The 26058-nt window shown below is 42.5% G+C and overlaps 3 protein-coding genes and 1 long non-coding RNA gene across 8 annotated transcripts in view; 3 read left to right on the top strand and 1 right to left on the bottom strand.

Moving 5' to 3' along the window:
• Positions 1 to 13106, top strand: part of NEK5 (NIMA related kinase 5) — a 25407-nt gene extending 12301 nt beyond the window's left edge. For all 3 annotated transcript variants that reach the window (XM_083495143.1, XM_083495142.1, XM_083495144.1), the window contains exons 12-23: positions 940 to 1136; positions 1957 to 2023; positions 2205 to 2312; positions 4655 to 4738; positions 5034 to 5141; positions 5757 to 5837; positions 6200 to 6262; positions 6501 to 6624; positions 7333 to 7458; positions 8587 to 8724; positions 10231 to 10360; positions 11388 to 13106. In XM_083495143.1, coding sequence (XP_083351269.1) covers positions 940 to 1136; positions 1957 to 2023; positions 2205 to 2312; positions 4655 to 4738; positions 5034 to 5141; positions 5757 to 5837; positions 6200 to 6262; positions 6501 to 6624; positions 7333 to 7458; positions 8587 to 8724; positions 10231 to 10360; positions 11388 to 11610 — 1449 coding nt within the window. In that variant the 3' untranslated portion in view covers positions 11611 to 13106. The remainder of the gene's footprint in view (positions 1 to 939; positions 1137 to 1956; positions 2024 to 2204; positions 2313 to 4654; positions 4739 to 5033; positions 5142 to 5756; positions 5838 to 6199; positions 6263 to 6500; positions 6625 to 7332; positions 7459 to 8586; positions 8725 to 10230; positions 10361 to 11387) is intronic.
• On the bottom strand, positions 12972 to 20835 carry ALG11 (ALG11 alpha-1,2-mannosyltransferase). Its single transcript, XM_083495192.1, has 4 exons — positions 20532 to 20835; positions 17071 to 17304; positions 15235 to 16163; positions 12972 to 13333 (listed from the first exon to the last, which is right to left on the bottom strand). Exons 1-4 carry the CDS (start codon positions 20639 to 20641, stop codon positions 13062 to 13064), a joined length of 1545 nt encoding a protein of 514 aa, XP_083351318.1. The 5' UTR covers positions 20642 to 20835; the 3' UTR covers positions 12972 to 13061.
• Positions 13344 to 16424, top strand: LOC310703207. The gene is made up of 3 exons (XR_014523991.1): positions 13344 to 13832; positions 14200 to 14352; positions 15225 to 16424. It is a non-coding gene; the product is annotated as an uncharacterized lncRNA (long non-coding RNA).
• Positions 20836 to 21118: 283 nt separating the features above from the next.
• The window catches only part of ATP7B (ATPase copper transporting beta), a 49499-nt gene continuing 44559 nt past the window's right edge, over positions 21119 to 26058 (top strand). Inside the window, exon 1 of one of the 3 annotated variants that reach the window (XM_083495114.1) lies at positions 21119 to 21301. The gene's annotated coding sequence lies outside the window, so the exon portion shown is untranslated. The remainder of the gene's footprint in view (positions 21302 to 26058) is intronic. The other 2 variants (XM_083495109.1, XM_083495113.1) reach the window with 2 other exon arrangements.

Consider the following 26058-nt stretch of genomic DNA (forward strand, 5'->3'; position numbering starts at 1 on the left):
TTTGTGGTATAAAATGAATAATTTTTTTGGGGGGGGGGAAGAGAAAGCATAAGATGCAGCACAAGCAGAAGAATGGGAAATGGGATATGCTTGCTATTTTATGTTTATACCCCGATTCTCATCAGAAAGGTTGAATCTTGAATGAAGTCCTCAGTGGTCTTGTGTCCAGACACTGATCAGGACCAAACTTCTTCAATTTCAAGAATGGCAGACCCTCCAAGTGCCCTTATTGTCCAGGGACAGTCCCGGATTTACAGAAGTTGTCCAAGTTTCTGATTTGATCCCGGAATGTCCCGTTTTTCTTTAGGACATCCCTATTTTCATCAGAGAAACGTAGAAGGGTATGGAGTTATCTGACCCCTGAGCCGTTTGAAGGCAGCCCTGTATGCGGAAGTTTTTTAAATGTTTAATGTTTTATTATGTTTTTATATATGTTGGAAGCCGCCCAGAGTGACTGGGGCAACCCAGTCAAATGGGTGGGGTATAAATAGTGAAATTATTATTATGGAATAGGACGTCCTATTTAATTCAGAGAAATGTTGGAGAGTGTGAAAAAGTATACCATTGGGTGCTCATCACTAGACCCAGGAAGTGATGTGCTTTAACAATACAGTGGTGCCTCGCAAGACGAAAAGAATTCGTTCCGCGAGTCTTTTCGTCTTGCGATGTTTTTCGTCTTGCGAAGCACGGTCCGTCACAACTGCGCCTCTTCAAGTGGCTTTAAAAAAAAGCGCAAGACGTTTTCGTCTTGCGAAGCAAGCCCATAGGGAAATTTGTCTAGCGAAGCAACGCAAAAACGGAAAACCCTTTCGTCTAGCGAGTTTTTCGTCTTGTGAGGCATTCGTCTTGCGGGGCACCACTGTATGATTTAGCAAAAGGATAACTTCAGAGTCAGTGGATTTCTTGCCTTCATCATTTTAATATGTATGATGGTTCCAGCCCTGGGGTCCTCGGTTGAAGATGTGTGGGAAATCAGAAGCTGCCAGAATGAGGGGGCACTATGGCCATTATTATATGAAACTTGAAAACTTGCAGAAAAGGCCCTTTGAGCAGGGTGATGATCCTTGTATCAGCGAAAGATTGGAAGAGTATTATAAGCAGAAAGGACAAAAACCACCACCACCACCACCTCACTGGTAGGGTTTTTTTCTTCTTGAATATTGATACATCTCATGATTTTGACATGGGTATTCTTGACTGTGTAAGAATTGGCAAGATTTTGTTTGTTTCTTTGCTTGCTTGCTTTCAGTTTGATCCCACACCAAATTAGGTAAGCTAAAGCCCATTGATTTCAAGTTCATGTTCAAATTTGAAATTCTGAAGTGATACTGAATACGAGCAGGCTTGTCTGCAACGTATGTTGTGGCAGCAACATTTATTTTATTTATTGCATGACATTTATATACCATTCAATTGTAGTAAAACTTCAAAGCGGTTGGCAAAAAGAATAAAAACAACACGCTCAGTTTTTTAAAGTTACAAAAATATTTAAAACATTTTAAAAAAAATCAGCAACAAGCCAAAACCAGATTAAAACACATAACAGCACCAACTAGTCTAGACAGACTTGCCTAAACAAAAATGTTTTTAGCAGTTGCCGAAAAAAGTACACTGCCTATCTGGTATCAGTAGACATGGAGTTTCAAAATATAAGTGCTGAGATGCTAAAAGATAAATTTCTTACAAGTGCAAAACAAAACGTGTCACCTATAACAGTGCCCGTCCCACAGAGGGAATTGATCCTGTGGGCATATATGTGGTTGATGATTATTCAGCTTCAGGTGGGGAGAGTATGGGATTGCTAGACCATTTATGACTGAAAAATAGAGAAGCAGCGTGAAAAGGTTAGACTTCCAATTTAACCTTTTAATCTATAGTTTTTGTATTCAGTACAGTTTGCTAATAAAACTTGGAATCCAGCTTCAGATTTTCGCTGATGTTCCTGTTTCTTCACAGGCCTGCAGAATATCTTCAGAGACGATACAATGCCCAGCAATACAAGATAAAAGTAGAGAAGCAACTTGTAAGCATTTTTTCCAATAAGATAGAATAACAAACTGAAACTGCTAAGCGATGGGCAAATAGAGGGATATTTAAAAATGCACTAGCATGAAAAAAACCTCCAACTACATTTTACTTTTCCATTCATTGGAGTGGGTTCAGAAATGTTTACATTTTGTATGTTTCCATTATTTTGCATATAGGGATTGCGCCCATCTTCTGCTGACCGGCAGTATTTTCAAATGCAGAATCAGGAGATGAAGGAAGAGCAGTTGAGAGCTCTTGCTCAAAAAAATAAAATGAAAGAACAGGTAAGAAAGAGCAATGTTAGTGCTCCCTTGGGCTAGGAATCATAGAGTCTTGTTGTTGTTTAGTCGTTTAGTCATGTCCGACTCTTTGTGACCCCATGGACCAGAGCACGCCAGGCACTCCTGTCTTCCACTGCCTCCCGCAGTTTGGTCAAACTCATGCTGGTAGCTTCGAGAACACTGTCCCACCATCTCGTCCTCTGTCGTCCCCTTCTCCTTGTGCCCTCCATCTTTCCCAACATCAGGGTCTTTTCCAGGGAGTCTTCTCTTCTCATGAGGTGGCCAAAGTATTGGAGCCTCAGCTTCACGATCTGTCCTTCCAGTGAGCGCTCAGGGCTGATTTCCTTCAGAATGGAGAGGTTTGATCTTCTTGCAGTCCATGGGACTCTCAAGAGTCTCCTCCAGCACCATAATTCAAAAGCATCAATTCTTCGGCGATCAGCCTTCTTTATGGTCCAGCTCTCACTTCCATACATCATTATCTCACTACATCACTACATAGAGTCTTATTATTATGCATAGATCCATGTAAATCTGCTACTGCAAAACCATAGTACAGGCATTCTTTTTAGTATGGGAATACAGGTGGTGTTGCTTTTAAGCACTACCATATTTGTTAGGGCAGAAGTAGTTACACATTTTGGAGCCATTTTGGAGCCATCAGCCCTGGCAATTAATGGTGGATTGCCTAGAACTAGTGCTATATCTTCTAGTCTTAGCTTTTGGGGTCTTGTGTGGGGTAGAGCAATCCATATCTGTGATCCACCGTGCTGGGTTGAAGTGCCCCGTCTACTCAGCTTGCCCAGGTGTGTCAAGCTGCCATCACAGAGCTCCCAGCTACACCTGCTTAAACTACATGTGGTCTGAAGCTACTAATGGCAGCATTCTCACTGGCAGAATAATGATGATGATGATGATGATGATGATGATAATAATAATAACAATAATAATAATAAATAATAAATAATAATATTTTATTATTTATAACCCGCCCATCTGGCTGAGTCTCCCCAGCCACTCTGGCTGGCTCCCAATCACATGTTAAAAACAATATAGCATTAAATATTTAAAAAATTCCCTAAACAGGGCTGCCTTCAGATGTCTTTTAAAAATAGGATATTTCCTTGACATCTGAAGGGAGAGTGTTCCACAGGGTGGGTGCCACTACCGAGAAGGCCCTCTCGGCGCTGGATCTCAGTGTCCGGGCTGAATGATGGGGGTGGAGACGCTCCTTCAGGTATACTGGACCGAGGCCATTTAGGGCTTTAAAGGTCAGCACCAGCACTTTGAATTGTGCTCAGAAACGTACTGGGAGCCAATGCAGATCTCTCAGGACTGGTGTTATGTGGTCCCAGCGGTCCCGGCAGAAGCTGGCCTAAAGCCCCAATATGGGACATTTTGGGAACAGGGAGAGGGTGGGGAAGGGGCAGAGCTGGGCTGGTCAAGGTAGCCAGCCCAGCTACCAGTAAGTTGTTGTAGTAGGCCTGATCTAGGCCTCTCCACTGAAGTTTTCTCCCCCCACACCCGGCAAACTGGCATGAGTGGCAGAGCTCCAGGAGCAACTCCACTATTCTATCAAGCCCCTTTGCTGCCAGGAGTTTGGATTGCTCTTTTACTTATTTTAGGTGTTCTCAAAGGCTTTGGCATTTGTTTATTTAATATGCCACCTATCAGTTTGGCAGCTACTTAGATAAATTTATTATTATTATTGAGCAGACCACTTCATGCAAGTTGAAATATACTCAGAGTCGCAAAGTGATTTCATGCTCTTTATTCAGCTCATAGTGGTGAGGAGGAATGAATGGAAGTCCCCTCACAGTATCTGCTTTATATACATTATTTACACAATGGGCTGCACATGATTGGCTAATTCCAGAATTCTACTGTAAGCCAATCAGGTTGTGGATTCACTTCTATCTGGAGCAGGATTGGGTGGTTCCTGCCAACCAATCATACTGCTGCATTGTTCTAGGACCAATCAGACTGCTGCATTCTGAATCCTATTGTTCTAGGACCAATCAGACTGCTGCAGTTTGGATCCTATTCAACTCAGTACATAACACCAGTGAAAGGTCATTTAGTTCCCAAAGTAGTGTGCCGTCATGCTTTGGAAGCTTCTGTTTAAGAGAGGCGTAAAATATTCATAGTTGTGTGTTTGTGTGCATATTTAAACAGTGTACTGATATTTGCTAAAGTCCTTTACACATCATATAAGCTCTCCTGAACACAATGGAATTCCTGAATGGACATGCATAAAAATTTGCTGTTAACGTACATATTACTGATACAGCATGTTGCTTCTAAAGTGGGTACACATTTTTAAAAAATCTGATAATGTTTAACAGGAATACCTGAAACAGCTGAAGAAGATTCGTCAGCAGTACCACAGTGAAGTAAATGAAATTAGACGTAAAGCAGAATCTCTAGAGGTAAATTTCACTGCACCGAACCTTTACTAGAGCTTTCTCACACCTCCCTTTCCAAGATGTGGCAAACTGATAGTAATTGTGCTGAAGTTGTTTATCCTTCTATTTAGACTATTGTAGCGGGAGGATTTTAGCAGTTGAAATCCATTCTGCCCCTTTAGTGATCAATAGGACTGACAAGAGTTTTGGGTGTGAGAGCAAATAGTGTCTAGGATTCAAAGACAAGCAATTCTACACATGTATTACCATTTCTTTCAAATCAGCAACATTTTTAATTTAATATATTCTTGTTTTAAAGGAGAATAAAAATATAAAGGACAAAACATATATTGTGAAACAGAGAAAGACTGAGAACCAACCTACTTATAATTATATTATTCCTGGAGGACAAGATGAACCAGTTCAGGTATTAGCACCTCTGTATGGTACAATGTTATAGCTGAAGTGTTTACATCAATGGGAAAAGGTCACAGTTTTTAACATGGTTGTAATGTGTATGGGTTGCTCATGCGTAAGTTGCCGCCTCTCCAGGCTTTGTTGCCTTGCTAAACCTTTCAGTCTGGGCAGCCCTTCACTTCGTGGCTGCCTCAGTCGCTAGCAGAATCCGTCAGTGGGCGTTTCTTAAATCTTTTCCAACATAAAAGTTGTTTGACACCCAGTCTCCTCCTCCTCTCTCTGCGCGGAAGTCTTCTGCGCAGGGTGGGCGTGGGTAGCGGAGGACCCGTGCTCTCCCCGCTGGTGTCCGGTGAAGAGTCCTGGAGCCCTCTCGCCGATTCCCCCATCAGCCCCTCTATATCCCTGGTGTTGCGCTGATTTGCTTCCCCATCTGCGGAGCTGCCTCTCTCCCTGCTGGGCCCTTCTCCAGCATCATTTGAGAGCCTTCCCTCCGCCTCTAGCTCCGATGTCAGTTCCCTGACAATGGTTGACTGTGCTTTATCAACATTTAATAAGAGCATACTTCATTTTTGACTGGAAGTAACTGTTCCTGTTAATTTTTTTATTTAATTTTTTGTCTTTCAAGGATCTTGAGCAAAATCTGAGACAAATTGGAGTACATAACTGGCAGGAGGAAAATTTCCTTGAAAGAAAACACAAAGCAAAGGTTAAAGATAATATTCTTCTTTTCCTTTTGTCCTGTCTTTGTATACTGGTAGCTCTGAAAATGGGGTTTCAGGTGACTGTGTCAGCCAGTGATGATCATGCATGTGATGGCCATTTCAGGTAAGTGGGAGATATATGCTGTCTTTTCCTATCTTCTTTCCTAATCTACTCTTCCACAAAATCCCATACTGGGGAAGGGAGAGGAAAAACTGAAAGCACATGAGTGGATTGCTGCCTTCCCTTGGACCGGAGGAATGATAATCAGCGTCATCATGCTCTCCTCTGCCTGTATTTCAGATGATGGCATGAGAATTCTTTAAAATATGTCTGTGATAGTTGGTAACTCTGTTTTATTTTCTTCAGGGAGGTGTAAAGTTTCAGATTGATCTGAAAGATGGTGTTTCAGATTTCCAGAAAGAGAAAGAGGTATGGGCTATTGTTATATGTTACACCAGGTTAGCCTAGAAAATGTTTTGGCTGGAGAAAAACAAGCTAAGCCTCATAGTTTGTTATGCTCAAAGAGAGCCGAGATAAGTGATTGAATACCGTGGAGAAGCACACTCCTCATTCATAAAGCCGTAATTTATTTTTGACCGTGGTTTACTGCTGCATGTGTGCATGAATTGAGTAAGTTCTCAGTGTGCATTGTTTCTTTTGATTTTAGGAATGTGATAAACTTAACGAAGCCCTAACTTTTGAAGATGGAGAAAACCTTAAGAAAAAACTGACAAACATCTGTGATGATTATATAGACAAAGCACTGCTAGAACTACAGTGTTGGGAAACAGGTGTGCTTCTCTAAACTGCTAGACTTTTTGGTGTGCTGTTCCCATTACAGTGGTGCCCCGCAAGACGAATGCCTTGCAAGACGGAAAACTCGCTAGACGAAAGAGATTTCCGTTTTGGAGGTGCTTCGCAAAACGAATTTCCTATGGGCTTGCTTCGCAAGACGACAATTTCTTGCGAGTTCCTGCGGGGTTTTTTCCCTCCCCCCCCTTTTCTAAGCCGCTTATCAGCTGATCTGATCAGCCGATAAGCCGCTAAAAGCCGCTAATAGCGCTAATCCGTCAATGGGCTTGCTTCGCAAGACGAAAAAACCGCAAGACGAAGAGACTCGCGGAACAGATTCTTTTCGTCTTGCGAGGCACCACTGTATTCATTTTCAGTTACATTCCTTCATGTTCTTTCTGTTGCTCATATTATGTAAACTTGTATTTCTTAGAGCTTATTTGTATAACTTTTGTTTGTTTTTGTTTTGGGCATACAATGAGACTGTCTTGTCACCATGCACCTGATCAGCTCAGTTTTTTTGTTTTAGTTTTGTTAGGCCAGTGATAATATGTAATCAGTATATAACAAGAATGGGTTGCATGCATAACTTCATTACAATATATGTGCTGAAAAATCAACCAATGGACCTTTGTGCCTCATAATTAACACCAGATTTTTATCCATTTAGATTTAAAAGCAATTGAAGTTAATTTCCTTTCCCTTAGGTGGTGACAATGAAGATAATGCCATAGTAAACAGAAAACACTGGCAAACATCAGTCCCACAGACTCTTCTGAATCTTCTAGAAAATGCAGATATTTCCTCTACATCCACTACCATGGATGAAGCAGGTAATCTCTTGGGAAGCATTTTCTCAGTGTTACTGACTCCACTTGGTTCTTTTACATGTGAAATACAGTGGGCATTTCAGAAGGGTGCTGTACTGTGACCTGAAATATCATTTCCATAGTTCCCAAAGTGCAAGAGAGGCATCCCTAAAAAATCACCGTATTTTTCGCTCTATAAGACACACCAGACCACAAGACGCACCTAGTTTTTGGAGGAGGACAACAAAAAAAATATTCTGAATCTCAGAAGCCAGAACAGCAAGAGGGATCACTGCGCAGCGAAAGCAGTGATCCCTCTTGCTGTTCTGGCTTCTGGGATAGCTGCGCAGCCTGCATTCGCTCCATAAGACGCACACACATTTCCCCTTACTTTTTAGGAGGGAAAAAGTGAGTCTTATAGAGCAAAAAATACGGTACTTGTGAGTGCTAAGCTAGACTATGAGCAGGCGGTTTCCTGACCATTCCTAGCCTAGTATGCTTGCTCAGAGCTATTTTAATTCTACGTTTTGTCTGAAAAGGTCTGCAACCCCTGCTCTGTTCCCTCCTTATCTCTATAGTCATCATCCATTCAGCTGTTTTCCGAAATGGTTCGTGAACCTCCTAACCCACCAGAGGCCCCTAAGACTTCTTTTGTCTTAGTTTAGAAATACTTTACACTGTCATCTTCCTGTCCTTCAAATATTTTGTCTTTGGAAAAAATGTTCCATAGTGCTGTTGCCTGAGCAAAAGTGTCGGCAAATGAATGCACCTTTGTAGAAGGATGAATTATGATTACAGTCGTACCTCGGGTTAAGAACTTAATTCGTTCTGGAGGTCCGTTCTTAACCTGAAACTGTTCTTAACCTGAAGCCCTACTTTAGCTAATGGGGCCTCCTGCTACTGCTGTGCCGCCAGAGCACGATTTCTGTTCTCATCCTGAAGCAAAGTTCTTAACCCGAGGTACTATTTCTGGGTTAGCGGAGTCTGTAACCTGAAGCGTCTGTAACCCGAGGTACCATTGTACAGGAGCAAGAGAGGAAGCAAAAGGCAGAAAGTTCTTGACATTTGGAGGTGAAATGCAGTGGGGCTAGTTTTACATGAAAACCTTGCTAATGCAGAGTGAGTGAACAAATATGTGTTATTATTTCTCAGTGGGCCAGGTTAGCTTGATGCCTCCAGAATTCTCTGAAAACAGGAGAAAATGGAGCCAAGAATCACCTGGGACACTGATGAACATGCTAGCTGAAGCAGAATGCTCCAGTGACACTTTGTGCCAAGCCGAAGAACACAGTAAGTTGCTACTTACATATTTTGTTACTTGATAGTCACATCTGAGATTTATTTGACATTGCGTGCAGCTACTGAATATATCAGTGCACTTAACCTATGCACAACAAGCACACAGATTGAGGGGGGAAGCTTGAACTGCCCTAAAACAGACAGTATCTGTGTAATGTTCATACCTCAGTACACAATACTGAGCATAAAGAAAACAACAGGAGGATGGTTTTAAAACAATCAGTCATGATATTTTTAACATACCATGATATAAAGACAACACGTATGCTTGAAGTAAATGGGGAAAGTTGCTGTGGCATTCATACGGAGCCCCCAGTCGTCTCACGGACTATTGACCTGTACACCACTAATCCGCTGCCACCAACCAGGTCCTCCCTGGTAAAATCACTTCAGTCTCAGTCAGCTTTTCAATTAATAAAGAAGAGTGTATTTTATTTCAGACACAAACAAAACTTTTACAGCATTCCAAACGTTGTTGCTCTTTACTTTCTTAGTCTTATTTTCCTCTGCCTCTTCTATCTCCCCACACTCAAGAACCCACTGCCCTAACTGTCTCTCTATTACCAACTGCCTTTCCCAACCAGCCAACCCACGAAATCCAACCAACTACCCACCACAGCTCCCAACGAACTCCTTCCAGAACTCCTTCCACAACTAGTTTTATAGGCCCACTGACTCCACCCCCCGGGTCCTGTCTGTGCAACCTATTTAACTATTTCCCCTCCAGCACTCTCTCATATATGTTAATGTCACAGTTGCCTACAGTAAAATTGTGCCCAAATATCTTATACAACCAATTATTGCTTGCAGGATAAATTGGAAAGTTAAGAAGCTTCATGGTAATGAAACGATGTGAAAGATCGTCTAGTAATTCCAAACTTTATAATGCCTATCCAGGACCTTATGAGAATGCTGTAGAGCAGGCTACCTCAATCTCGGCCCTCTAGATGTTTTGAGACTGCAATTCCCATAATTCCTGTTCACTGGTCCTGCTAGCTAGGGATCATGGGAGTTGTAGGCCAAAAACATCTGGAGGGCCGAGGTTGAGGAAGCCTGCTGTAGAGTCTTATATATTTTTCAATTCCAGCAGAAGGCTCGGTTCACAGTGTTTCAAGCAGAATTATTCCTCACTGAGCTTATATGAGGTTTGGTGTCCTGCATATTAAAAAAGGTGGTTTCAGCGAAGCCTTGCTGAGCAAGGGGCCACCTCTATCAGGCTAGCAATAGTGACCACTTGTCCACTAACCCACCTGGAAGTACCACACAAACAGAGAGAGTGCCTTTATGCAAGTTTGGCCTAGTCCCATTGTGAATTTGGAAGCAGACCCACATTTGGAAGGCAGTTCTCTGTGGGCTACCTCATGTGAACTGGCCCCATATATTTAGATTAGATTAGCACCGGGCATAAACCAAATAGCGATCCTCCTTGCTGTAAATTCAAAGTGGCTTACAATCTTTAAAACACAATAAACCCAACCAAAACATTTTCTGCTTCAGAGGAGACAGTAACCCCGTGCACTCCAAAAAATGATGAAGCTGATTCAGAAGCGAGTTCTGAATCAGAAGCGGATGCTGCTGTTGAAGTGGATGAAGAAAGGCTTGATCCAAGATCTGATGATGATGATACGTAAGTTGGACTTTGCTTCTTTGACAGTATCAATGTAGGATAAAAGACCCGTAAGCAACAGTATTTTTGAGCTGTTGAAACCTTTAGATTGGTGACAAATATATAGAATGGGGAGAATCGGCAACCTCACCAATTTAATAGCATAGTTCTGTCTAGATAAATTAGTGTAATTGCTTAAAACTAGGATGCTGTTTGCTTTGAAAGGTGTCTAACTTACACTTTAGCTCATGTGTAATATAAAGTACTGACAGTGGGCAAACCGATAATTTAGTAAAAATACAGTTACAGATAGGTAGCCGTGTTGGTCTTATCTCATTATACATGACTAAGCCATTGCTCACCTTCTCACCCCTTGCCTTTTCCTGTAAGACCTATTACAGTCGTTAAGAGTCGTCAACAGGCTCATCTCATCTATCTGCCAATCTCCCATTCCCATCACCCTTCTGAGTAATCCCCTCCCCACCTTCTCACTATATAGAAGGATCTGGCAACTTCTGTTTCAGTGTATCTGAAGAAGTGTGCATGCACACGAAAGCTCATACCAAGAACTTAGTTGGTCTTTAAGGTGCTACTGGAAGGAATTTTTTAATTTTTATTTAGTAAAAATAGGTTGACTAGCAAGCTTGGTGAAGCTAAAACTCCAGAACTGAATACTTGGCTCTCAGTCTCAACATTGTGTGAACCAGCATTGAAGGATGAAGAACAGGAGGAACAGCAAATACTTTCATACTGCTCTTTGCTGACTCCTACTAATAGGTCTCCCTTGAGCCAAAAAATCTTAGGCGCCCCTGGCTTAAACAAATAGCACTTTCAGACAGTCCTGCTGATGCCTTAAAGCTGGTGAGATGGGAACTCTATCCTCACAAGGCAACTGTGTAGGGCCCCATTAACACATAAACCAGCTCTTTTTCAAAAAAAAATTTTTTTTATAAATATTGGCCAGTTTAGAAATTCAACATTATGATAACTTGATCAAGAATCGTAAGTAATAGCCATTTTATCCTATTAATTTAATCTGTTAATGCAGTAACTTTGAAGAATCTGAGGATGAATTGAGGGATGAACTGGTAGAATCCCTGGAAAAAGTAGTAACATCTCTTCAAGAGGAGATTATAAAAGCCCCAGCTGAAAGAGAAGACACAGATGAACTGAAAAAAGAAGCAGTATCCAATGGTAACATTAAATCCATTGAAAGTTTGGAAGAGGATGGTAACCTGACTAAAGACAAACAGGAAGGAGCAATCAGTTAACACTCTCTTGGGGAATAGTTCCTTAGGAATGACTGGTAGCTAGCGGAGTGTGTTTTAAGAAATGGTTATCTCTTTTTAGGCTTATCAACAACTATTTGGGACCATAATTACAGAGGTAAGAGGGTACGGTCCAGGTAGTGCAAGGCAGTTCAGTTTAACTAACTTTACATGACTGGTTCCTTGCCTTCCTTCATTTTGACATTATCTTTACAACATTTAGTTCCTCATTCTCCAGTTGCACATTATGTTACTTATATATAAAAACATCATTAGGGATTTGCAGCCCAGACGACTTGATATGGAAGCACTTTATTAATCTTTCCCCCACAAGTCTTACTCAGCATAGCCTATAGAATAGAGTGGTGCTTTTTTTAAGGGATTGTCACCATGGCTAATTCCCTTGCATGCTTCCAAGGGTTGTCTGATAGTGGAGTAGTCAGTGTGGAAGAACTCTTTCCTCTTTTGAGGAACTACTGCCACACCCAGGTACCATGGCTTGCAGTTCAGGATTATAGGATGTGTGGTCTAGCAACAGTTAAGGAAGGCTGGTGTTTGTTTATAGCTGTAAGTTTAGAGCTGCTATAGGTCAATCATCATGACACACACCGTGTGTGATTTCTTATGCTGATGCCTTACCAGATTTAACCAGCAGGATAAGAAATCTTTATTGAAGCTGTTCTACTGTAGACTGCCTTTCGGGCGTAGGTGATCATTCGTGATTAAATGCCCCTCCCCAAAAATGTAATTGACACTAAACTCCATGTTAAGGCAGCTGTGGGGAACCTCTAGCCCTCCAGATGCTGCTGAACTACAACTCCCATCATCCCTGGCCATGGCCAAAGGTTACCCACCTAGCTTTTATCTAATGTGAGGGTTTTCTGTATAGAGAATTCAGTTTTGTGAGCTTATGTCCCTATACTGAAGTAGAGCCTAGACTATATATATAATTTGACTTTCCAGGATCATTTTCATTGTACACTACTTCACAACTTCAGATAGCATACAATTCTGGTTGATGTTCAGAATCCACTGAGTCCTCCAAGGACAGCCTTTTCATGACTCTGTATTTATTATGCCAAGCAGATCATTGAAATGGGAAGAAACTTTTTAGAAATAAGTTATGGGAAAAATAATCTGGGACAAATGTAGATTCAACACTTGATGCCACAAATTCATTTTAAGATTAAACAGCTTGCTCTTTTAAGAAGCTAGGACTGAGTTGTCATCACTGGAAGCTGCTGTGTATATTTTGTAATATCATTATTCAGCCCAGCTACTAGATCCTTAAGCATATTACGTATCATTTCATACCTGCTTGTGTCTATGTGTAAGTTTGGGAGCATACTCTTGTCAGACTGTCATACAGGAATAAGATACCCTTTATTGTACAATAGAAATACAGCAACTGTATATACATGACGACTTATGTCCAGGTATCAATGTACAAAAGTTTATTTAAATAATTGTTCCACAGATAATAGGAATGTTTCCTCAAATTCTTGTTCTGCAAATCTCTTCACTGACTGACGAGCGGTTTGTCTGATTTCTAGCCTTTTGGTAGGAGGCAATGAAAATATATAGGCCATAGTATCTGCATAGTCGTCTTCATTTTCTGCTAGAAATCCAGTAATATTTCCTTCATAGGGCACCACAATATCCAGCTTGGGGCCTCCAGAATTGTGAGCAAGGATAATTGTGCCAGCTGCCATACATTCAACAATTCCTATATGAGACAAAACAAGCTATTGTTAACTACAGTTCTCACCATAACTAAGGATTTTAGTGTCACTTTAAAAGCATGAAGGAAAACAAAATAGGCTGGATCCTGAGATCCCACCCACAGAAAAAGGTACTCCTCACACTGTTACAGAACAGAGGGGAAGCAGATTTTGGGAACTGCAAAGGGAGGGTCCCTGAAAATCTTTTCCAGGAGTATGAGATAGTACAGGAAGTGGAATCACCAACCGCTTCTGTTAAGAGCACAATTTCTTGGTAGAAGAAGTGCTATGATATTGGTTCAAAACCATAATGTGTACAAAATGGAAATGGTGACCTGTTTGCATTCTACAGCAAAATAGATCCCAAAAAATGATCCAGCAAAAGTGGCTGTCAGAATGATTGTCACAGGCATATGCAAAACCATAGCATGATGTGCACAGTTTTGTGGAAAAGAGGCTACTTGTGACATCTCCCTCAGCTGGCTCATTGAGAAGATTAGACATGTAAGTAGGATTTCTCTCAGCATCTGCATTCAGTGATGATAGTGAATTCCTCTTGAGCTTACTGCTTATGCTGACAGTTTTCAATTTTTGAAAGGGATACAGGGAGGGGGGAGAGAGCAACTGATTTCCCTTACAACGAAGGACAAAAATAGGTGAAAAAGCCATGATTGTAACCTGGGAAAAGATAAAAGTCGTTCCTGTGAGAGTTCAGCACTGGAACAAACAGCCAAATGAGTTTGTAGAATTTCTCTCCATTAAGATCAGCATTCAATATGCTGGTCAGGCATTATGTTTGGATATTTTTTAGGGTGTGATGTGCAATAAGGAAAAGAGATAATACTAGGTTGGATCCCTTCCAAATTTACAGCTCCCAAGAATGCACAATATGGAAGTAGATGAACACAGTATCAGTTTGATGGAAGAACAGATGAAAACAGCACTAAAGCACTTTATAAACTCATAATTAGCCATGAGTTTCAACACCAGGAGCTAAACAAATGATACAGCTGAATATATTGAGGTTGAATCCTGACAAGACAGAAGTACTGTTTTTGGGGACAGGGAGCGGGTTGGTGTGGGGGATTCCCTGGTCTTGAATGGGGTAACTGTGCCCCTGAAGGACCAGGTACGCAGCCTGGGAGTCATTTTGGACTCACAGCTGTCCATGGAGGTGCAGGTTAACTCTGTGTCCAGGGCAGCTGTCTACCAGCTCCACCTGGTACGCAGGCTAAGATCCTACCTGCCTGCGAACTGTCTCGCCAGAGTGGTGCATGCTCTAGTTATCTCACGCTTGGACTACTGCAACGCGCTCTACGTGGGGCTACCTTTGAAGGTGACCCGGAAACTGCAATTAATCCAGAATGCAGCAGCTAGACTGGTGACTGGGAGTGGCCGCCGGGACCACATAACACCGGTTCTGAGAGATCTGCATTGGCTCCCAGTACGTTTCCAAGCACGATTCAAAGTGTTGGTGCTGACCTTTAAAGCCCTAAACGGCCTCGGGCCTGTATACCTGAAGGAGCGTCTCCACCCCCATCGTTCAGCCCGGACACTGAGATCCAGCGCCGAGGGCCTTCTGGCGGTTCCCTCATTGCGAAAAGTGAGGCTACAGGGAACCAGATAGAGGGCCTTCTCGGTAGTGGCGCCCGCCCTGTGGAACGCCCTCCCATCAGATGTCAAAGAGATAAATAATTACCTGACATTCAGAAGACATCTTAAGGCAGCCCTGTTCAGGGAAGTTTTTAATATGTAACGCTGTACTGTTTTTAACACTGATTGGGAGCCGCCCAGAGTGGCTGGGGAAACTCAGCCAAATGGGCGGGGTATAAATAATAAATAATAAATTATTATTATTATTATTATTATTATTATTATTATTATTATTATATATAGCTCTACTTACCAATCCCAAAGTGTTCATTCCACATGGTGTGAAGTCCAATGGTCGCATCTGCCAGATGTTGCTTTAGCTCTTCAAATGGAATGTTAACTTTGAATTCTACCCTTTTTTCAATGCCCAACTCTTGGCAGAGCTTTTTAAGTCCATTTACACGCTGCTCATCTTCTTGGTTACGACAGCCACCAATCAGAATGAGTTTGGGCAGCAGCTCCTGCCCTGCAGTCTTTTCCAGCAATTTCGCAAAGGCTCTGATCTGCAGACAATGGTCTTTTTCTGGCCTAAACTGGCTTACAGAAACAATAGTTTGCTCTACAGCGCTCTTTTCCTCACGTAGAGGAATATCCAAGAATGTCTGAACGTCACAAGGTGGATACACAACACTGGTGCGGTCACTGCACCTCCAAAGGGAAAGGATGTGATTGAAAGTCCATGAAGAATTAACCATGACAATGTCACTGCAAGAACCAACTAAGCCATATATAGAAGCAAAAATATAATAATATGTGAGTTTCAATTTACTCAACAGGGGATTTCTTGTGATGACTGCTGCATTATTAAATCGAGCATTCTGGTTCCTAACCACAGAAAGCATGTCAGTGCTGATTGTAGGATAATGAACATAACAGCCTATCCGACAACCTCCTAAATATTTAAAAAGAGGAAGTGTGAAAGCATAACCCATGGAGTCAATGTAGACATCAGGAACACAGTTCACAAGAGCTTCCCAGCCAAGAAATACAGATCCAAAGCTCTGACCCAGCAGTGTAAAATGTGGGTAAAGGGAAGCTTCTACAAGATAGCGCCTTCTCAAAAACACAAATTTCACAGGTTGATTTAATCTGATGTTGAATCGTCTGTAAGCACCTTCAAGGATATTTTCAGCTGTGACACCAGCATCACCAGTGTAGACAACATAGGACACATCCTTGTACCTGAAAAATGAAATGTAATTTATCATCTGCAAATCATCTTAATTTTACATTCAGTAAAAGAGTCCATTTATGGGAAGACATTTTAATTTGATTGCCTTTCTTGGAATGTCTAAAACTACAACCATCAGCCACTATTTATCTTTCTTTTCTGTACAACTACTAAGCTCTGTTTTCCTTGTATGCATATGTTTTGTTACTTGAAATTAATCAATTAAAAAAAGAGACACTGTCAAAAATAAAATAAAGCACTCAAGTTTAAAAGAGTTGTATAAATATGCTGTAAATAGATATAAAAAATAAGGCAGGCACAATACCCAAGCAGGCTTAAATATGCATATTTAAGGACAACAGACCAAAGATGCAATACAGGTGTAAGAAAATAAAAAATGAAAAGCAAACAGTAACCGCAAGGGAAAACTGATTTTAACTGGGGAGTATCATCTTATCAACCCAGCTTGTCATTTTCATTGGCCACAAGCACATTTAACACTGGATAAACTTGAATAAGCCCCAATTATGTTTTATGCTCATGCACTCTGCTTTCCCCTGCAACTGGGAAGAGGACTTCTGATGACTTCACTTTTAAAGAATCCTAACTTAGTATTGTTTTCAAACTTGGGATATTTCATTTAAACAAACAGTTGTAGTTTAACATGCCAGCTGTATAAGATATGATTTGAAGTTTGCTTGTTATAACTCGTCCACATAGAGTTAAACCAGCCTTTGCGAACCTGGTGTCCTCCAAATGTTTTGGGCTACAACTCCCATCAGTCCTAATTAGTGAACTGGTAAAGGCAACACTAACCATGGTTTAGCATAATATGTGAATGCAACCATGGCTTTCAGGAAATGAGGGATTAACGCAATAAACCAACATCACTGTACGAAAAGTGAAATGCATACTTACTTTTTCTGTAGTGCTTTTATAGCACACCACAATACTCTCTCACCTCCTCCCCCAGCATTGCAGTATGGGTGAAAAAATGCAACCACAAGTGGCCTTTTCCCATCTCGCCCTGATGGAATTTGTTGTTTTTTCCTTTGCTGGAGCCATAGCCGTAAACCAAACAGGAGCAGGAGCAGACAGACACATAAAAATCCACTTAGTAACAAGGCAGGGAAAGCCAATGAGTACAGCAATCTGAAATGAGAAGGAGAGGGAAGTGGAATTATAGCGACAATTCCGAAAACTATAAAGAAGTTCAGCAAGGAGAGCCAATGTTTGTTTCCATATGAAAACAGGTACCGTATTTTTCGCTCCATAAGACACACCTGGCCATAAGACGCACCTAGTTTTTAGAGGAGCAAAACAAGAAAAAAAATATTCTGAATCTCAGAAGCCAGAACAGCAAGAGGGATCGCTGCGCAGTGAAAGCAGCAATCCCTCTTGCTGTTCTGGCTTCTGGGATAGCTACGCAGCCTGCATTCGCTCCATAAGACGCACACACATTTCCCCTTTTTAGGAGGGAAAAATTGAGTCTTACAGAGCAAAAAATACGGTAATTGTTTTTGTTATGGCAACCCTATCGACATGAAGCCCAGACTGAAGGGAAATGGAGGAGTCTGGCAACTGTACAAACTAGATAGCTTCTCATTCATGCTTTGGATACATTCGGCTCAGAAATCTCTCCTACCTGCCCATCAACTTTTTATGGTGGCAAGTGGGTGGTGGGTAAGAGAAGAAACAAACAAGCTGAAAATTATCTGCCTTCATTTTGACAAAGGGATTTCTATTCCCATCAGAATGGCAGGCAAAGTCTTAACACAAAGCAGGCAAACCAAATCCAGAAGTGTGCAGATGTATATAATGGACACAGGCAACTGAACAGTGATTTCAGCAAGAAGGGGCTTGGCCGGGAAGGAGAGGGAGCTCTGGACTGGTCAGAAACAGGAAAGAAGAGCTGGACTGGACATAAATGAAGAAGAGAGGATGATCCCCCAGCAGTGATGGGCATTGCTGAGAATCATAATATTGCAGAGTTGGAAGGAACCCCAAGGGCTTTTTAGTCCAACCTCCTGCAGGATTAACATTCTATGGCTTTTTAAATGTGTGTGGGATGGCAGTTATTGGTTTGTTTTTGTTTCTGCTTTATTATGTATTTTGTATTTTCATTTTGCATTTTTCTGCAGTGAACCACAGGTGAAGAGCAGTACCTAACTTTAATAATTATTGTATAAACTGTTTGGCAGAACAACTTTGCATTGTAAAAACACAAAAGCTGGCAAATTTAACCCTGCTGTGTGGGAAATCCCTTGCAGATGACCACAGTGCCAAGTGACAGGTTGTGTATCCACAGCAGTGACCAGAGGAGGAATGACCGCTTGGAGGAGCGCAGAGAAGAAACACCATGGTGCATCTGCTTCAGCTCCACTGGCCGCCTTCCTCTGCCCCAGCTGCAAGAAAACATCTATCTCCCGTATCAGTGTCTACAGCCACAGCAGGCACTGTAACTCTCCAAAGATTTAACTTCACCCCCCCCCCAAAAAAAAGTGTGTTCCTCCACAGATTGTCAGTCAGGCAGATGCCAACAAGAACAAAACTAAAGAACCCCTTCCTGGGTACCATTTCCATTGTCCCTTTTTGTTTTCTTCTGGTGCGTCATCGACCAAGATGGATCTGTCGGGATCTCTGCTTGGCCAAGCTGATAAAGCTCATCTTCCTCCGGAATCGCCTTCCCGACGAATAATTAACGACCTGAGCCTTTGATGAGGCCTCAGACACATTCCCATTCAGCAGAGAATCAAAGCAGCAGAAGTGATGAGATTTATGGCTACATCGCTATGCTTTATTTCTTACTACGCAGAAGGCAAAGAAATATACATCCTCTCTCTATGAAAGCAGAGAGCAACTGAACAACAAAGGAACAGGAAACCAGTAACGTCACATCCGTCTCCCATTCCCGTGAGACTTCCAACAGCCTGGACTGTCTCTGGAATGTAAACAGAGCCTTGTGACTCTAAGCAGCTGCTCAGTGGCAAACAGAAACTAGCAGGATCAAGGGGTCTGGAAACCAAGCCTTATGAGGAACGGTTGAGGGAGATGGGTATGTTTCTCCTAGGAAAGAGGAGATAGGATAGATATCTTCAAACATCTCAAGGGCTGTCACATGGAAGATGGAGCAAGCTTGTTTTCTGCTCTGCCGGAGGACCAATGGCTTCCAGTTAGAAGAAAGGAGATGTTCCGACTCAACATCAGGAATAACTTTCTGGCAGTAATACCCTGTTTCCCCGAAAGTAAGAGCTCCCCGATAATAAGGCATCCCCCAATCATAAGGCCTCCCAGGAATATAAGGCCCCCGAAGCTACCATAAGGCACCTGACTCCTCTGGACCGTAGTGGTGGCGCCGCTGCGCGGCTCACTGATTGACTGCAGAACAGCCAGAGCTGTTCAGGCAGTGCGAGGTCTCTTTAAATGAGAGAGCCCATGCCGCCGCCAGGACAAGCTGCCACCTGCTGCTTGCTCTGCCCTGATGGAGTCTGGCTAACTCACAATTAGATAATACAGTGGTACCTCGGGTTAAGTACTTAATTCGTTCCGGAGGTTCGTTCTTAACCCGAAGCCGTTCTTAACCTGAAGCACCACTTTAGCTAATGGGGCCTCCTGCTGCCGCCAGAGCACAATTTCTGTTCTCATCCTGAAGCAAAGTTCTTAACCTGAGGTAATATTTCTGGGTTAGCGGAGTCTGTAACCTGAAGCATGTGTAACCTGAGGTACCACTGTAAATGTGTGCCATATTCTTCTTCATGGAAAAATAAGACATCCCCTGAAAATAAGTCCTAGCGCATCTTTGGGAGCAAAAATTAATACAGTGGTACCTCGGGTTAAGTACTTAATTTGTTCCGGAGGTCCGTTCTTAACCTGAAACTGTTCTTAACCTGAAGCACCACTTTAGCTAATGGGGCCTCCTGCTGCCACCGCGCTGCCGGAGCACGATTTCTGTTCTCATCCTGAAGCAAAGTTCTTAACCTGATGAACTATTTCTGTCTTATTTTCGGGGAAACAGGGTAGCTGCTGGGCAGTGGGCCAGACCCCTTCGCCAGTTGTTTCCTCTCCTCCCTTGGGAGGTTTTTAAGCAGAGGTTGGATGGCCGCCTGCCGTGGATGCTTTAGCTGACCTTCCTGCACTGCAGGGGGCTGGACTAGATGACCCTCAGGGTCCCTTCCAACGCGATACCTCAGGCGTCGCCATGGCGTCCTCCCCGCCCCGCAGAGTCCGCCGCAGGTGACGAGCGACTGGTTCTCCGCCTCCCGCCCCCCTCCTCGGGCCTTTGGCAGGGGAAGTGTCCCTCAGACATTCGTCCCTCGGGAAGCGGCAGCAGAGACGCGCCGAGGCTGAGGGAAGAGGGGAAAAGAGAGAGCAGCTCGCACCTGAGAAGCGGCCCGGCCGGGAAAGGCGCCATCGCGGAAGCCGCCCTCAGGTTCCGGAACCGGAAGTCGTGCTCCTTCTCCCCGCCTCTCCCAATCCCGTCGTCCTTCATGTTTTACCTCAGGGAGCAACGGCCATTTAAAGTGAGCGCCGCTCGCTAATGCCCGGCGGCAAATAGGTTCCCGCCGCAGAGAGGCGGTCTTAGGGACGGTGAAGTGTCTTACCTCTGCCCGTAAATGCCCACATTCAGATGAAATGCGGGTGTTTAATTTTATTTTATGGCTCTAATGGAAGCTGTATATCTCTGCACGCATCTGCATTTTCATAGCTCTACGGGCATTTTTTAGAGCGTGAGGCATAACCTCATTAAGCCCCATTAGACTACAATTCCCATCAGCCCCGGCGAAAGCGGCCACGGGCGGGGGTGACGGCAATTGTAGTTCCAACGACATCCGGAGGTTAAGGCGAGAGGAGGCCAATTGGAGCTCCCTACTAGCGTGCCGAGGAGCCAATGAGAGCTCGGAAGGAAAGGCAGCCAATGGCTGGCTTTGATTCGCCAATCTGCGAAGGATGCTAAAATTTAAAGGGTAATGTTAGGAGGGCGGGGAGCTGAGTCTGCCATTAGAGGCGATGGAGCGAGCTCTGTAATAAGCATGTTTACATCGGATTAATTTTTTCCCGTCTAAATTTTTTTCCCCATACCGGGTGCCTTTGGAAGGAAGTCTAGATTGAAATGCGAACCTGTTAAAGCTTCCACTTAAAACTTAACTGGGTAGGTTTAAAGCCGGGGAAGTAATCAGGGGTGAAATATGTGGGCTTTATATTTGGAAATGGACTTTTACAAATGTGACACAAAGAAATTGGGTATTGGAGGGTTGCTACCGGAGCCACGGACTGCTATACTGACTCAGGGGCTAAGATCAAGGAGACGCTGTGTTATTTATCTATAGCAGTGTTTTTCAACCTTTTTTGGGCAAAGGCACACTTGTTTCATGAAAAAAATCACGAGGCACACCACCATTAGAAAATGTTTAAAAAATTAACTCTGTGCCTATATTGACTATATATAAAGTAATTCTCTTGAATAGGAATCAAATAAACACAAAGAAAGTATTTTATAATTACTTTATTATGAAATAGTAAGTAAACAGAAATATGAAAAATTATAAAATACTTTATTTTTAAATCTTTCGAATTTTTCAATTTTTCCCACGGCACACCAGGCAACATCTCGCGGCACACTAGTGTGCCGCGGAACATTGGTTGAAAAACGCTGATCTATAGGCTTTGCCACTGAACCCACATAAGGAATCTTGTTATCTTACTGTTCTCTCTTGTTTGTTTCCCCAGGGTTTTGTGATTTGTTTGATCATAATTTTCCTTTCGGGGATGGGGAGCGGAAGTGGAGCTGAAAATAGAAGAGTAATGATTAATGACACTTAAAAGGATCCTTTGTTTTGTAAAGCAATCTTAGTGAGAACACTGACCAGTGCTTTTTCCCCCCTGGGGGTACTCAAGGCTATTCAGTATCGGCACCTTTTTTTTTCTAGAAGAAAAGCATGGCTGCTGACTTTCTGCAGTACTGTACAGTTTAAGGATTGCTTTTGAAGTTCACACCGTAGCTAACCTTAATGTAAATGTCTAAGATAAATATTTTAATGCAATCTGTTTGTAGGCAGTGTAGTGCAGTGGTTCTCAAAGGCTGTGTGGCACACTACACTGGTGTAGCAGGAGCAGATGGCAAGTGTGGCTGGAAGATTCAAGGACAAGCAAAGAAACATTTAACGAGACAGGTCTTTCTATGTAGGAATACCCTCAGGAATGCCTGCCCTGTGGAATACCCTCCCATCAGATGTCAAGGAAATAAACAACTATCTGACTTTTAGAAGACATCTGAAGGCAACCCTGTTTAGGGAAGTTTTTAATGTTTGATGTTTTATCATGTTTTTAATATTCTGTTGGGAGCCGCCCCGAGTAGCTGGGGAAACCCAGCCAGATGGGTGGGATATAAATAATAAATTATTACTATCATTTATTATTTCAACATTTTAGTGTAGCATAGTACAGTATCAAAATAACCTTTTGGATACAGGCAGTGACCATTTTGCGCACTTGCAATTGACCCACAGATCCTTTTGGATACGAAAGAGGGTCGAACGGGGGCGGGGGGCAGATAAGTTAAGGAAGCAATGTGGAAAAAATTGTTTTCAGGATATACACAAAAGATGCCCGTTGCTGGCTGCCGTTCTTTGAACTTTGGAGAAGAAGAGATAACACAGGCATCCTTAAATTTATCCCTTGTACATGAATTAAAGGCGAAATAACACAAATGATTTTAAGCTTTGTTGGACCTAATTTCCATATTTTGACTAAGTTTTAGAATTTTGGGAGAGAGGACAAGTCGTCCCCGTCCCCCCGTCCCCCGTTTTATTTTGTGAATTATATACCATTTTAACTATTTAAATAGCACCGTTGAAGCACAGTACATGAACTTTACAAAGAACAGGTTTGACCAGGCTTCCTCAACCTCGGCCCTCCAGGTGTTTTTGGCCTACAACTCCCATGATCCCTAGCTAGCAGGACCAGTGGTCAGGGAAGATGGGAATTGTAGTCTCAAAACATCTGGAGAGCCGAGGTTGAGGAAACCTGGGTTTGACAGTCTCCTCTCCCAAGTGGCTCACAGTAGATTTGGGGAAATGAAGGAAAGGGGATTGTTGGGAATGAAATAGGAGTGAACAGGGGGGGAAATAGGCAATTGTGTCAATAACACATTTTGACTTAATTACAATAATGTATTGGTTTCCCCAAAGGTTTCCTGGAAACTTAAAACTTTTCAGGAGGGACTTAGTCATATGGGGGTGTTTTGGGGGTAGTTTTAGCAACGAGAGGGGAGGATGGAACCTTTTGTGGCAGTTGGAGACCTACAGACAGTTTTGAGTGGTGCAGCTCGATGATGAAAGCTCACAGGAAGGGATGTATTTTGATATAAGAGAGAAGATGGGGCAAGGTTGAGAAGGATTTTGAAATAAAAAAATTCCTTCCAGTAGCACCTTAAAGACCAACTAAGTTAGTTCTTGGTATGAGCTTTCGTGTGCATGCACACTTCTTCAGATACATTGAAACAGAAGTTGCCAGATCCTTCTATATAGTGAGAAAGTGGGGAGGGGTATTACTCAGAAGGGTGGTGGGAATGGGTGATTGGCAGATAGCTGAGATGAGCCTGTTGACGACTCTTAACGACTGCAATAGGTCTTACAGGAAAAGGCAAGGGGTGAGAAGGTGAAAAATGGTTTAGTCATGTATAATGAGATAAGAATCCAATGTCTTTGTTCCGACCAGGTCTCTCCATGTTTTTAAGTTTGGTAATGAGTTGCAATTCAGCAGCTTCTCTTTCCAGTCTATTTCTGAAATTCCTTTGTAGTAAAACAGCTACTTTGAGATCTTGTATAGAATGTCCTGGGAGACTGAAGTGTTCTCCTACTGGTTTCTCTGTTTTGTGATTCTTAATGTCAGATTTATGTCCGTTTATTCTTTGGCGTAAGGTTTGGCCTGTTTGTCCAATATAGAGAGCTGAAGGACACTGTTGGCATTTGATGGCATATACAATGTTAGACAATGAGCAATTAAATAGTCCCGAGATGGTATGTGTGATGTTGTTGGGGCCAGTAATGGTGTTGTCCGGGTGTATGTGGCAGCAAAGTTGGCATCCGGGTTTATTGCAGGCTCTGGTGCCAGTGTCTGTGTTAAGTCTGGTTGTAGTATTATTGTGGGTTAGGAGTTGTTTAAGATTGGGTGGCTGTCTGTAGGCAATGAAAGGTCTTCCTCCCAGAGCTTGAGAAAGAGAACTGTCATTGTCCAGGAGAGGTTGTAGATCTCTGATGATGCGTTGTACTGTTTTACCCAAGGATGCGTTGTACTTATACCCAAGGATTTTGAAGGTAAGGACATCTCTTGCAGATTTCCTTTGGGTAGCACCTTAAAGACCAACTAAGTTAGTTCTTGGTATGAGCTTTCGTGTGCATGCACACTTCTTCAGATACACTGAGAAGATATCAGTCTGTACCTGTGCAAGTTTCTTGGTGAGGTTGATGGACTTCCATTTCATGCGGCTCAATGTGGTGCCTTCCATGGTTCCAGTAGTAGATAGGTAGCCGTGTTGGTCTGCCATAGTCAAAATAAAAAATTCCTTCCAGTAGCACCTTAAAGACCAACTAAGTTAGTTCTTGGTATGAGCTTTCGTGTGCATGCACACTTCTTCAGATACACTGCTTCAGATACACTATTCTTCAGTGTATCTGAAGAAGTGTGCATGCACACGAAAGCTCATACCAAGAACTAACTTAGTTGGTCTTTAAGGTGCTACTGGAAGGAATTTTTTATTTTGACTATGGCAGACCAACACGGCTACCTATCTACTACCAGATTTCCTTTGGGCTTTTGATAATGGTAAAATGTTGTTTTCAAAAATTCTTTGATTTATTATTAGTTGCTAAACAAAATGACATATTTGAATCACATTTACATGAGAAAAAGGGCCAACTTTCCTTTAGGATAACTTTTATAGCCCAGCTGGATTGCAAAAATCAGTAAAGTGGTAACTTGGTTACAGATGCTTCAGGTTACAGACTCCGCTAACCCAGAAATAGTACCTCAGCTTAAGAACTTTGCTTCAGGATGAGAACAGAAATCGTGCTCCGGCGGTGCGGCGGCGGCGGGAGGCCCTATTAGCTAAAGTGGTGCTTCAGGTTAAGAACAGTTTCAGGTTAAGAACGGACCTCCGGAACAAATTAAGTACTTAACCCGAGATACCACTGTACTCTGCTCAGGGTCCATTAGGAAGAAAGTTCAGGGGATGGTCTCTGAGGTGTTGAGGGACTCCTATGGTCCTAATTGAAGAGGGAAGATAGGCAGCAGAGAGGTTTTAGTTGAAGGTTCCTCATCTGACCGCTTGTGGTGTCACTTGGAAAGTGCAAGAAGGAATAATGACAATTCTGTTTTTGTAACTTGAGATGTATAGCTGTCTCAAATTGCCTTCTGTAGAACTAGGTGTGTACATACTGTGCCACAACAACAGAATATAGTATAGTAATAAAAGTAGAGCTTGCTCTCAGAAATTGTACTTTTTCTTAGTATATTTCTATACAAATGTGTTCTTTTTTAGTTTTGCATTGTTGTGAGATACAGTGGTGCCTCGCAAGACGAAAAGAATTCGTTCCGCGAGTCTTTTCGTCTTGCGATGTTTTTCGTCTTGCGAAGCACGGTCCATCGCAACTGCGCCTTTTCAAGCGGCTTTTTAAAAAAAGCACAAGATGATTTTGTCTTGCGAAGCAAGCCCATAGGGAAATTTGTCTAGCGAAGCAACGCAAAAACGGAAAACCCTTTCGTCTAGCGAGTTTTTCGTCTTGCGAGGCATTCGTCTTGCGGGGCACCACTGTATAAATGAACTGCCTGTTCGTGGTATAGTGTTTTCTTACAACAACTGTATTTACAACTTAAATTTGCTGAGTGGTTATTTTCAATTATTTTTTT

Source organism: Podarcis liolepis, assembly GCF_965112155.1.
Source record: "Podarcis liolepis genome assembly, chromosome: 3".
Classification (NCBI taxonomy): domain Eukaryota; kingdom Metazoa; phylum Chordata; class Lepidosauria; order Squamata; family Lacertidae; genus Podarcis; species Podarcis liolepis.